Source organism: Hylobates moloch, unplaced genomic scaffold (assembly GCF_009828535.3).
Source record: "Hylobates moloch isolate HMO894 unplaced genomic scaffold, HMol_V3 SCAFFOLD_8, whole genome shotgun sequence".
NCBI classification, from domain to species: Eukaryota; Metazoa; Chordata; class Mammalia; order Primates; family Hylobatidae; genus Hylobates; species Hylobates moloch.
Genome location: NW_026652283.1, coordinates 81,524,806 through 81,538,643, shown reverse-complemented (window position 1 = coordinate 81,538,643; position 13,838 = coordinate 81,524,806). Strand labels below are relative to the sequence as shown.

Here is a 13,838-nt window from a genome sequence, read left to right as displayed (position 1 = left end):
GTGAATCTGTGAATTGTCTCCTTTGATTAATCCAAAGAGAGCCTTGTCACACCCACAGCCCCTAAATCTGACTTTTCTTAGTGGTTAACTTCAAAGGTGATGTGTGAAAGGCCATGTTGATTGTGTGGCATTAAACAAAGGACACCAGAATATGCCACCCCAAAATATGCTACTTTGGCATAAGGACTTTTTTAAGCTGAAAGCTATTATTAGCCTGGAGATGGCACCATAGGAATCTACATAGCAACCTTTACTAACTAGCTTTTACCTTCCATTTACTTGTCTCCCACAATTTGCGGCCCCTAGAGACTCAAAAGTCTTTTCCTTCATCTTCTCACTTCTCAAAAAAAAATTTATCATTTTTTATTGAAGAAGCTATATAAGGTGGAATTCTAAAGCCACCTCTTGCAGAGTTACTCATTCTCTAGGTACCTCTCATGTACATATGAAATTCACATTTTAAACTTTGGTCTCTTTTTTCTCGTTAATCAGTCTTTTGTCACAGAGCCCTAGTCAGTGAACCGAAGATGAGTAAAGAAAAATTTTTTTTCCTTCCCTATAGAATAAATCCATTTGGAGAAGCCATACCGTAACTGTCTTTCAAGGGATCATTTTGTCCTGCAAATATTGAAGTATCAGCTGTTGCACTGGACGGAAAGACCAAATCTGCCAGGTCATCATCATGGTACATCTTAAAGGGATCTGGAATATAGAAGAAATCCAAAACTCATTCCTGGTGAATGCAACTAGAAAGATTAATATTTCTTTTTTCTTTTTTTCTTTTTCTTTTTTTTTTTGAGGTGGAGTCTTGCTCTGATGCCAAGGCTGGAGTGCAGTGGTGCCATCTTGGTTCACTGCAACCTCCACCTCCCAGGTTCAAGTGATTCTCCTGCCTCAGCCTCTTAAGTAGCTGGGATTACAGGTGCCCGCCACTATGCCTGGCTAATTTTTGTATTTTTTTTGTAGGAACAGGGTTTCTCCATGTTGGCCAGGCTGGTCTCAAACTCCTGATCTCAAGTGATCTGCCTACCTCAGCTTCCCAAAGTGTTGGGATTACAGGCGTGAGCCACTGTGCCCGGCCAATATTTCTTATTATCCTATGATGAATATAGATGAGCTGTCAATAGTAAGTAAACCGAAATCATATGTGACTGCACATGGTTGAGAATCAATATTCACTAATTCATTTGTTATGAGTTAATAATAAATAATCCCTTCTCTAAGATTTGGTTTTGTACATCAGATAGCCAACAAATGTATAAAACAAAAAGGGCAACTAATGCTCAACTGTATAACAAACACTCTAAGAGGTGAAAGTATAGAGAAAACTAAATTTTCAATATATATTTATATAACATTCATTTTAAGTTGCTTTTTAAAAAGACAGAGCCATTAAGAAGCCTAAAAAAAAAAACCAACAAGGAATTTTTCACCTCATATGGACATGATGAAGAAAACTGCATTTCAAAACTGTCTGAATGGGACAAGATAAACAATTGTTATCCTAACAGAAGAAATAAACTCTTGACTCAGGAGCTGGCATGAATAAAAGCACTCAAAACATCAGGTAAATTCTTTGTGCTTTTGTACATGAAAAAAAAGCAGGGCCGGGCATGGTGGCTCATGCCTGTAATCCCAGCACTTTGGGAGGCCGAGGCGGGAGGATCACGAGGTCAGGAGATTGAGACCATCCTGGCTAATAGAGTGAAACCCCGTCTCAACTAAAAATACAAAAAAATTAGTCAGGTGTGGTGGCACGTGCCTGTAGTCCCAGCTACCCGGGAGGATGATGCAGGAAAATCGCTTGAACCCAGGAGGCGGAGGTTGCAGTGAGCCAAGATGGCGCCACTGCACTCCAGCCTGGGTGACAGAGCGAGACTCTGTCTCAAAAAAAAAAAAAAAAAAAAAGATAAAAGAAAAAAAAGCAAAGCTGTTCAGGCTAAACAAGAGTTCCACTTTCTGAAGAGGCCTTCTCGGAATTTATTTTATTATCTTAATCATCCTGAAGGCTTGTTAAAATAAAGATTGCTGGTTCCTGAGAATCTGCATTTCCAACTAGTTCCTGAGTGACACTAACACATTACTCCCTTAAGACACTTCAACTGTCAGAGACAGCTGCATAAAAGCCCAGGCCTTGAGAGAATGTTCATTTTCTTGGCTCTGAGGCAGCTATACCACACTCTTTTTGTAAGAAATTTCAGGATTAGGGGAGACCACTGCATCGGGAAGTGTGAACAAGCAGAAGGCAATATTGGGAAACTTGTTGAGGCTTCTTCTTCAGAAAACCACGGGAGCCTGGAAAAGTGGCACACACCCCAGCTACCTGAGAGGCTGAGGTGGGAGGATCTTCTTGAGCCCAGGGGTTCAAGGCTGCAGTGCACTATGATATGGTGACTGTGAATAGTCACTGCACTCCTGTCTGGGCAACACAGCGAGAACTCCATCCTTAAAAACAAAAAACACAGCCTGTTTTTTGTTTAAAAAAACAAAACAAAACCCTTATTTTCAAAAAATGGAAAAATTAGCCAGGCATGGTGGCTCATGCCTGTAGTCCCAGCTACGCGGAAGGCTGAGGTGGGAGGATCACTTGAGCCTGGGGAGGTTGAGTCTGTGGTGAGCTGTGGTTATACCACTGAGCTACAGCCTGGGTGACAGAGTGAAACCCCATCCCAAAATAAATAATAAAAACAGAACAAAATTTAAAAAGAGAAAAGTAAGGGAGACAGAATATGAGAGAGATGATAAACATTCATTCTTCCCAGTTCTGTATGGTTTGGGGTAGCTTGCTGCTTGCTCTGCCTCTCACAGTTCCGTTGAGGGAAAATAGGATTCTTAAAGCATCAAACAGAGTAAATTCTGGATGGTTCGCACCTTAAGATGGGAGCTTGCTAAATTACATGTAAAAATAGATGATTCTTACAGAGTTCTGTCATTTAGTCATTAATTTTTTACTGGGTGCCTACCACATGGCAGACCCAGTATGCTCTAAAAAACCCAAAGATGTACAAGGTCAGGGATGGGAACATTTAGCCACAGGATATATTTTGGTTCAAGTCAAGGGAGATCTTTGCTTGATAAGTATTTAAGCTGAAAACTAAAGAACTGAGTGGTTATGAGGAGGAGGACAAACCTTTTCTCTCTACATTCCCTCTCCTCTAATCCCACAGTTTAAAATTCCATCTATAGGTTGATGACACCTGAATTTATATCTCAAGACCTCTAGACCTCTCCCCTTATTTTCATACTTTTATGTAGCATGTTTCCAAATCTACTCATTATATAGTCTTTCCATCTCTAATGGCATTCTATCCTTCTATGTTTTTTGCAAGAAACCTTGGAGTCATCCTGGACCTCCTCTTTTTCACACACCACAGCCAACCCATCAGAAAATCCATTGCCCTTGACCTTCAAAATGTGCCCCAGAACCTGACTATTTCTTCCCCAGCTCCATGACTAGGGTTTCTCAAAAGGTTGCAGTCCAGCGGTTGGCCAGGGGCTGTGGTGATCTGAAGACTTGACTGGGGCTGCAGAACCTGCCTGTTAAGATGGCTTACATGGCTGTTGAATGGAGGCCTCTGCTCCTCTCCCATGTGTGCCTCTCTGTATCAGCTGGCTTTCCTCATGATGAGTAAACCCAGAGTGATCAAGATGGAAGCTACGATATATTTTTTTTGAGACGGAGTCTCGCTCTGTAGCCCAGGCTGGAGTGCAGTGGCGTGATCTCAGCTCACTGCAACCTCCGCCTCCCAGGTTCAAGCAATTCTCCTGCCTCAGCCTCCCGAGTAGCTGGGACTACAGGCACCCGCCACCACACCTGGTTAATTTTTTGTATTTTTAGTAGAGATGGCGTTTCACCATGTTGGCCAGGATGGTCTCCATCTCTTGACCTGGTGATCCACCTGCCTCAGCCTCCCAAAGTGCTGGGATTACAGGCGTGAGCCACCGCGCCTGGCCAAAGCTACGATATTTTCTGTAATTTAATCTTAGAAATGACACACTATTATTTCGGCCATCTATTCTACGATCACACAGACCAAACCTAGTACCACATGGGAGGTGACTACACAAGGGTATCAATACCAGGAGGCAGGGATCATTGGGAGCCATCTTGGCAGTTGACTACCACACTCAACTTTCAGGAAATTAAACTCCGCTGAATTTTTTTTCCTACTCAAAATTGGTAATTCCTTTGTTACCCTTGCTGGCTCCTCTTCTTCCTGATTTAAATTATTTATATATTTATCATTTGAGCTCGGGTGGTCAAGGCTGCAGTGAGCCCGGATTGTGCCACTGCACTCCAGCCTGGGCGACAAAGGGAGATTCTGTCTCAAAAAAATAAAATAATGAGCAAAATATGCTGTAGCCATACAATGGAATATTACGTGTCCATAAAGAAAGTACTGATACATGCCACAAAATGCAGGACTCCTCAAAACATTATGCTAAGTGAAAAAAAGCAGTCACAAAGAAACCACTTTATATGATTCCCTTTATATAAAATGTCTAATCTAAGCAAATTTATAGACAAAAAGCAAATTGGTAGTAGCTTAGGGTTGCAGTGGATAGGGAGATGGGGGTGATATTTAAAAGGTACAGAGTTTCCTTTTGTGGTAATAAAAGTGTTCTAAAATTGAATCTGGTTATGGTCATAACCATAAATAGATAAATAGATAGATAAGTAGATAGAGTACAATTCAGCGGAATTTTTTTGGAGACGGAGTTTCGCTCTTGTTGCCCAAGCTGGAGTACAATGGCAGGATCTTGGCTCACTGCAACCTCTGCCTCCAGGGCCCAAGTGATTCTCCTGCCTCAGCCTCCCAAGTAGCTGGGATTACAGGTGCGCACCACCATGCCTGGCTATTTTTTTGTATTTTTAGTAGAGATGGGGTTTCATCATGTTGGCCAGGCTGGTCTCGAACTCCTGACCTCAGGTGATCTGCCCGCCTCGGCCTTCCAAAGTGCTGGGATTACAGGTGTGAGCCACCACGCCCGGCCTAAGTTACTCTATTTATCTACTCTATCTACTATACCTATCTGTCTGTCTGTCTACATGTCTATCAGGGACAGGGTCTTGCTGTGTTGCCCATGCTAGAGTACAGCAGCACGATCCTAGGTAACTGCAGCTTTGAAGTGGCAGACTCAAGTGATTCCCCCACCCCAGCCTCCCGAGTAGCTAGGACTACAGGCATGTGCTGCCACACCCAGCTAACTTTTAAAATTTTTTGTAGAGACAGAATCTCATTATGTTGTTCAGGCTGGTCTCAAACTCTTGGCCTCAAGTGATCATCCCACCTATGCCTCAAAAAGTGCTGGAATTACAGGCACAAGTCACTGAATCTGGCCGAAGTATATACTTTAAATGGGTAAACTGTATGGCACCATGAATTATTGGCCAGGCACAGTGGCTCACACCTGTAATCCCAGCACTCTGGGAGGCTGAGGTGGGCAGATCATCTGAGGTCAGGAGTTTGAGATCAGCCTGGCCAACATGGTGAAACCTTGTCTCTACTAAAAATACAAACAATTGGTTGGGTGTGGTGGGCACCTGTAATTCCAGCTATATGGGAGGCTGAGGCAGGAGAATCGCTTGAACTCAAGAGGCAGAGGTTGCAGTGACTGAGATCGCGCCACTGCACTCCAGCCTGGGTGACAGAGCGAGACTCTGTCTCAAAAAAAGAAAAAAGAATTATATCTCAATATAGCTTTTTCTTCACCCTCCCCCCAAAATTACTTTGTATCTAGGAAAGCCAATAACTGACAAATGGTACAGAACATCACATACTAGGTTATTTGAAACAAACGATGAGCATCTTAAAAGTTAGATGTCAAAAAAAGAAGCCATATTTAAGTCGAAACATAACGAGCTCTCAACCTGGCTAACAGGGAAGTACCAAAGCTATTCCTCTGAGGCTCTTTTGGAACTCATTCTTCCTACCAACTCTAGTTCTGGGCTACTACAGATCATCTGAATGGTGGTTGTAGCTTTTTCACATTTATGTCATAGCACACATTTAGTAGTCACGAGCAAGCCAGCACTTACCAGTCTGGATAGGATTGACCACTTGCTCAGGTTGGAAACAAAAGTTGGTATCTTCTGGCCAGTTCTGGCTATTTGGGTATTCCTGGTAGGCCATTTTCTCTTCAAGGAATTCAGTTGGAGACCCTTAAAATAGGGACACAAAACAAAAGTTACAAGATATTACAGTTTTCTCCTCCACTACAGTGGAATTTCTACAAAGTATTACAGCTAGTACAATATAAAAAATCCTATCTAGCTAGTGTCTTACAAGAAAACTTTTTTAATTGAAAGATAAAAGGAGCTGGGTGCAATGGTGCATCTGTAGCCCCATTTACTTGGGAGACTGAGACAGGATTGCCTGAACCCAGGAGTTTGAGGCTGTAGTGCACTATGATTGCACCTGTGAATAGCTACTGCACTCTAACCTGGGCAACATAGCAAGACTCTGTCACTAAAAAAAAATTTTAAGATAGAATGAACTAAAGTAGGTCATTAAGGTTAAAAAAACACTACAGAGTGACTTCTAGGTTATGTAGGCACAAAGAGGGTAGTGATTTCTCCACATGAAAGAACAAGGATAAAACTGTCAAAAGCAACAATTTCAGGGAGCTGGAATTAAAAAAAAAAAAAAAACCAGCCTAAATAAGTGGCAAGGTATAACATGTTCAGGAATGAAAGATTCAATACTATTAAGATGGCAATCCTGAAAATGACCAATATGTTGAGGAAATTACAAAATAAGCTCATTCCATAATTTATATCAAAATGCAAAAAACCTAGAAAAGCCAAAACAATTTTGAAGAGAAACAGTTGAAGGGCTTACATAACCTGATTTCAAAAGTTATTATAAACGTACCAACTCAGGCCGGGAGAAGTGGCTCACCACCTGTAATCCCAACACTTTGGGAGGCTGAGGCAGGCGGATCACTTTGAGGTCAGGAGTTCGAGACCAGCCTGACCAACATGGTGAAACCCTGTCTCTAGCGAAAATACAAAAATTAGCTGGGCATGGTGGTGCATGCCTGTAATTCTGGCTACTCAGGAGGCTGAGGCACGAGGATCACTTGAACCTGGGAGTGGGAAGGTTGCAGTGAGCCAAGATTGCGCCACTGCACTGCAGCCTGGGTGACAGAGCAAGACTGTACCAACTCAGCGTGGTATTGACAACACACTTAGATAAATGGAACAGAAAGAAACACACAAAGTCACAAAGTTAGGGTCAACTGGCTATCTACAAATATAATATAATTCAACATAATTATATTCAACCCAGAAACAAATTTTTTTTCAACAAATGATACAGAAACAATTGGACACTTACCACATACCATATGCAACAGTTAACTCCAAACAGATCAAAGACCTAACGTAGATCACTTGCTAACTTATTATGCAAAAAAAAAAAAAAAAAAAGACAAGACAAAGACCTAATGTAAGAGTTAAAACTAAAAAAACTTATAAACAGGAGAAAATCTTTGTGACTTTGGATTAGGCAAAGATTTCTTAGACACGTCACCAAAAGCACTATCTGTAAGAGACAAAATATATAAATGGGACATCATGAAAATTTTAAACTTTTGCTTTTCAAAGATACTATTAAATGGCCAGGCACAGTGGCTCACGCCTGTAATCCCAGCACTTTGGGAGGCCTAGGCGGGCATATCACCTGAAGTCAGGAAATCAAGACCAGCCTGGCCAACATGGCAAGACCCCATCTCTACTAAAAAATACAAAAATTAGCTGGGCCTGGTGGCGTGCGCCTGCAGTCCTAGCTACTCGGGAGGCTGAGGCAGGAGAATCGCCTGAGCCTGGGAGGCAAAGGTTGCAGTGAGCTGACATTGTGCCACCGTACTGCAGCCTGGGGCAACAGAGTGAGACTGCGTCTCAAAAAACAAAACTAAACAAAAAAACAAAAGACAACAACAAAGATACTATTAAAGAAAATGAAAAGAGAAGTCATAGACTTCGAGAAATATTTGCAAATCATAAATCTGACAAAAGATTTGTATGTAGAAGAGATTATAATGTCTTACAATACAATTATAAGATAAACAACTTAATTTAAAACTTGATGGCCGGGCACAGTGGCTCACACCTGTAATCCCAGCACTTTGGGAGGCCAAGGTGGGCGGATCATGAGGTCAGGAAATCGAGACCATCCTGGCTAACACAGTGAAACCCTGTCTACTAAAAATACAAAAAAAAATTAGCTGGGCATGGTGGGGGATGCCTATAGTCCCAGCTACTCAGGAGGCTGAGGCAGAAGAATGGCGTGAACCCGGTAAGCAGAACTTGCAGTGAGCAGAGATCACACCACTGCACTCTGGCCTGGGCGACAGAGCAAGACTCTGTCTCAAAAAAAAAAAAAAAAAAAAATTTGGCTAAATATTTCAATAGACATTTTACCAAAGAAAATATATAATGCGTAATATGCACATGAATAAAGCTCATCAGTCCTTAGGGAAATGCAAATTAAAACTACAATGAGATCCTACTACAAAACCACTAAAATAGCTGTTATCAGGCCAGGCACAATGGATCATGCCTGTAATCCCAGTACTTTGGGAGGCTGAGGCAAGAAGATCACCTGAGTCCAGGAGTTTGAGACCAGCCTGGGCAATGTAGTGAGACCCTGCCTCTACAAAAACATACAAAAAAAATTAGCCAAGCATGGTGACGAGTGCCTGTGGTTTCAGCTACTCAGGATGCTAAAGCAGGAAGATTGCTTGAGCCTGGGAAGTAGAGGCTACAGTCACCTGTGATCACACTACTGCCTTGGTGACAGAAAAAGGCCCTATTTTTTAAAAAAGGCTGTACAAAAAGACTGACAGGAGCAATTTTGAGAATGTGTAAAATGATAGTTTGGTGGTTTCCTTTTATTTATTTATTTTTGTTTTTCTTAAAGGTGCTCTTTTTTTGTTGTTGAGACAGGGTCTTGCTCTGTCATCCAGGCTGGAATGCAGCGGTGTGGATCATGACTGACTGCAGCCTCAACTTCCCAAGCTCAAGCAATCCTCTCACCTCAGCCTCCCAAGTAGCTACAAATATAGGCGCTTGCCACCACACCTGCCTAATTTAAACAAATTTTTTTTTTTTTTTTTTTTTGTAGAGACAGAGTCTCATTATGTTGCCCAGGCTGGTCTCCAACTTCTGGGCTCAAGCAGTTCTCTGATCTCAACCTCCTCAAGTCCTAGGATTACAGGCTTGAGCCACTGTGCCTGGCTCTATCTGTATTTTTAAAGATTAGTCAAGTACAACAGTGAGAAGCAGGGAAAGAGTAGAACATGGAGTTCAATCTGTAACTGACTGTGAACAATTGAGATAACTCACTACCTTTGGACCAGCCTCTTTTTATTTTTTAAATAACAGCTTTATTGAGTATAATTCACAAAATTCACCCTTTTAAAGTAGAGTTCAAAGGTTTTTTAGCATATTCACAGTTATACAACCATCACCACTATCTAACTTCAAAACATTTTCTTCACTCCAAAAAAGAAATCCCGTATCTCTTCTCCTTTCTCACTTTCCCCAACCCCTTGGTAACCACTCGTCTACTTTTTGTTCCTAAGGATTTGCCTAATCTAGATATTTCATATAAATGAAGTCACACAATAGGTCATCTTTTGTGACTGACCTCTTTCATTTAGCACAATGTTTTCAAGGTTCATCCATGCTGCAGTATGGTAACTGAACTTTATTCCTTTTTATAGCCAAATAACATTCCACTGTGTAGATCCACCACACTTTGTTTATCCATTCATCAGTTGACATTTGGTTGTTTCTACTTTTTGGATATTGTGAATAACGCTGCTATGAACATTCATGTACAGGTTTTTGTGGGAACATGTTTCAATTCTCTTGGATATATCCCTAGGAGTAGAATTGCTGGGTCATAAAGTAACTTTATGTTTAATATTTTGAGACACTGCCAAATTGTTTTCCAAATGGCTGCATCATTTTACAATCCCAACAACAATACATGAGGACTCCAATTTCTTCACATCTTCACCAACATGTTGTTATCTTTTTTTATTGTAGTCACCCTAGATGTGGTAAGAAGTGGCATCTTATTGTGGTTTTGATTTGGACTGCTCTAATGACTAATGATGTTGAGTATCTTTTCATGTGTTCATCTGGCATTTGTATGTTTTCTTTGAAGACATGTCTGCCTAAGTCCATTTTTAATTTCTACTTTATTTTTAGAGGTGGGGTCTCATTATGTTGCCCAGACTATTAGAGTGCAGTGGCTATTCAAAGGTGCAATCACACTGCCTTGCAGCCTCAAACTCCTGGGCTCAAGTAATCCTTTTTCCTCTGCAAGGGACACCTATAGCTGAGACCACAGGTGTACACCACCATGCTTGGCTATCTTTTTTTGCTTTTATTTTTGAGACAGTCCTGCTCTGTTGCTCTGCTGGAGTGCAGTGGCACAATCACAGCTCACTGCAATCTTAAACTCCTGGGCTCAAGAAATCTTCCTGCCTCAGCCTCAAGAGTAGCTGGGACTACAGGTGCACGCCACCACACCTGGCTAGTTTTTTTTTAATTTTTGTAGAGAAAAATCTCAAAAGCATTATGCTAAGTGAGGAAAGCAAGACACCAAAGAATATATATTGTATGATTCCATTTATATGAAATTTCTTTTTTTTTTTTTTTATTATACTTTAGGTTTTAGGGTACATGTGCACAATGTGCAGGTTTGTTACATATGTATCCATGTGCCATGTTGATTTCCTGCACCCATTAGCTCGTCATTTAGCATTAGGTATATCTCCTAATGCTGTCCCCGCCCCCCCCACCCCCCGCCCCACAACAGTACCCGGAATGTGATGTTCCCCTTCCTGTGTCCATGAGTTCTCATTGTTCAATTCCCACCTATGAGTGAGAACATGCGGTGTTTGGTTTTTTGTCCTTGTGATAGTTTACTGAGAATGATGTTTTCCAGTTTCATCCATGTCCCTACAAAGGACACGAACTCATCATTTTTTATGGCTGCATAGTATTCCATGGTGTATATGTGCCACATTTTCTTAATCCAGTCTATTGTTGTTGGACATTTGGGTTGGTTCCAAGTCTTTGCTATTGTGAATAGTGCTGCAATAAACATACGTGTGCATGTGTCTTTATAGCAGCATGATTTATACTCCTTTGGGTATATACCCAGTAATGGGATGGCTGGGTCAAATGGTATTTCTAGTTCTAGATCCCTGAGGAATCGCCACACTGACTTCCACAATGGTTGAACTAGTTTACAGTCCCACCAACAGTGTAAAAGTGTTCCTATTTCTCCACATCCTCTCCAGCACCTGTTGTTTCCTGATTTTTTAATGATGGCCATTCTAACTGGTGTGAGATGGTATCTCACTGTGGTTTTGATTTGCATTTCTCTGATGGCCAGTGATGATGAGCATTTCTTCATGTGTTTTCTGGCTGCATAAATGTCTTCTACCTCCAGAATCTCTGGGACACATTCAAAGCAGTGTGTAGAGGGAAATTTATAGCACTAAATGCCCACAAGAGAAAACAGGAAAGATCCAAAATTGACACCCTAACATCACAATTAAAAGAACTAGAAAAGCAAGAGCAAACACATTCAAAAGCTAGCAGAAGGCTAGAAATAACTAAAATCAGAGCAGAACTGAAGGAAATAGAGACACAAAAAACCCTTCAAAAAATTAATGAATCCAGGAGCTGGTTTTTTGAGAAGATCAACAAAATTGATAGACCGCTAGCAAGACTAATAAAGAAGAAAAGAGAGAAGAATCAAATAGATGCAATAAAAAATGAAAAAGGGGATATCACCACTGATCCCACAGAAATACAATCTACCATCAGAGAATACTACAAACACCTCTATGCAAATAAACTAGAAAATCTAGAAGAAATGGATAAATTCCTCGACAAATACACCCTCCCAAGACTAAATCAGGAAGAAGTCGAATCTCTGAATAGACCAATAACAGGTTCTGAAATTGTGGCAATAATCAATAGCTTACCAACCAAAAAGAGTCCAGGACCTGATGGATTCACAGCTGAATTCTACCAGAGGTACAAGGAGGAACTGGTACCATTCCTTCTGAAACTATTCCAATCGACAGAAAAAGAGGGAATCCTCCCTAACACATTTTATGAAGCCAGCATCATCCTGATACCAAAGCCAGGCAGAGACACAACCAAAAAAGAGAATTTTAGACCAATATCCTTGATGAACATTGATGCAAAAATCCTCAATAAAATACTGGCAAACCGAATCCAGCAGCACATCAAAAAGCTTATACACCATGATCAAGTGGGCTTCATCCCTGGGATGCAAGGCTGGTTCAACATACGCAAATCAATAAATGTAATCCAGCATATAAACAGAACCAAAGACAAAAACCACATGATGATCTCAATGGATGCAGAAAAGGCTTTTGACAAAATTCAACAACCCTTCATGCTAAAAACTCTCAATAAATTAGGTATTGATGGGACGTATCTCAAAATAATAAGAGCTATATATGACAAACCCACAGCCAATATCATACTGAATGGGCAAAAACTGGAAGCATTCCCTCTGAAAACTGGCACAAGACAGGGATGCCCTCTCTCACCACTCCTATTCAACATAGTGCTGGAAGTTCTGGCCAGAGCAATCAGGCAGGAGAAGGAAATAAAGGGTATTCAATTAGGAAAAGAGGAAGTCAAACTGTCCTTGTTTGCAGATGACATGATTGTATATCTAGAAAATCCCATTGTCTCAGCCCAAAATCTCCTTAAGCTGATTAGCAACTTCAGCAAAGTCTCAGGATACAAAATCAATGTACAAAAATCACAAGCATTCTTGTACACCAATCACAGACAAACAGAAAGCCAAATCATGAGTGAACTCCCATTCACAATTGCTTCAAAGAGAATAAAATACCTAGGAATCCAACTTACAAGGGATGTGAAGGACCTCTTCAAGGAGAACTACAAACCACTGCTCAATGAAATAAAAGAGGATACAAACAAATGGAAAAACATTCCATGCTCATGGGTTGGAAGAATCAATATCGTGAAAATGGCCATACTGCCCAAGGTAATTTATAGATTCAATGCCATCCCCATCAAGCTACCAATGACTTTCTTCACAGAATTGGAAAAAACTACTTTAAAGTTCATATGGAACCAAAAAAGAGCCCACATCGCCAAGTCAATCCTAAGCCAAAAGAACAAAGCTGGAGGCATCACGCTACCTGACTTCAAACTATACTACAAGGCTACAGTAACCAAAACAGCATGGTACTGGTACCACAACAGAGACATAGATCAATGGAACAGAACAGAGCCCTCAGAAATGATGCCGCATAGCTACAACTATCTGATCTTTGACAAACCTGACAAAAACAAGAAATGGGGAAAGGATTCCCTATTTAATAAATGGTGCTGGGAAAACTGGCTAGCCATATGTAGAAAGCTGCAACTGGATCCCTTCCTTACACCTTATACAAAAATTAATTCAAGATGGATTAAAGACTTATATGTTAGACCTAAAACCATTAAAATCCTACAAGAAAACCTAGGCAATACCATTCAGGACATAGGCGTGGGCAAGGACTTCATGTCTAAAACACCAAAAGCAATGGCAACAAAAGCCAAAATCGACAAATGGGATCTCATTAAACTAAAGAGCTTCTGCACAGCAAAAGAAACTATCATCAGAGTGAACAGGCAACCTACAGAATGGGAGAAAATTTTTGCAACCTACTCATCTGACAAAGGGCTAATATCCAGAATCTACAATGAACTCAAACAAATTTACAAGAAAAAAACAAACAACCCCATCAAAAAGTGGGCA

The 13,838-nt window shown here is 40.9% G+C and overlaps 1 protein-coding gene across 25 annotated transcripts in view; it reads right to left on the bottom strand.

Annotated features, from left to right (window-relative positions):
* The window catches only part of MAP4 (microtubule associated protein 4), a 258,274-nt gene that overhangs the window by 78,251 nt on the left and 166,185 nt on the right, over positions 1 to 13,838 (bottom strand). For all 25 annotated transcript variants that reach the window (XM_058443148.1, XM_032161716.2, XM_058443152.1 and 22 more), the window contains exons 4-5: positions 6,041 to 6,163; positions 589 to 702 (exon numbers count right to left, since the gene is read on the bottom strand). In XM_058443148.1, coding sequence (XP_058299131.1) covers positions 589 to 702; positions 6,041 to 6,163 — 237 coding nt within the window. The remainder of the gene's footprint in view (positions 1 to 588; positions 703 to 6,040; positions 6,164 to 13,838) is intronic.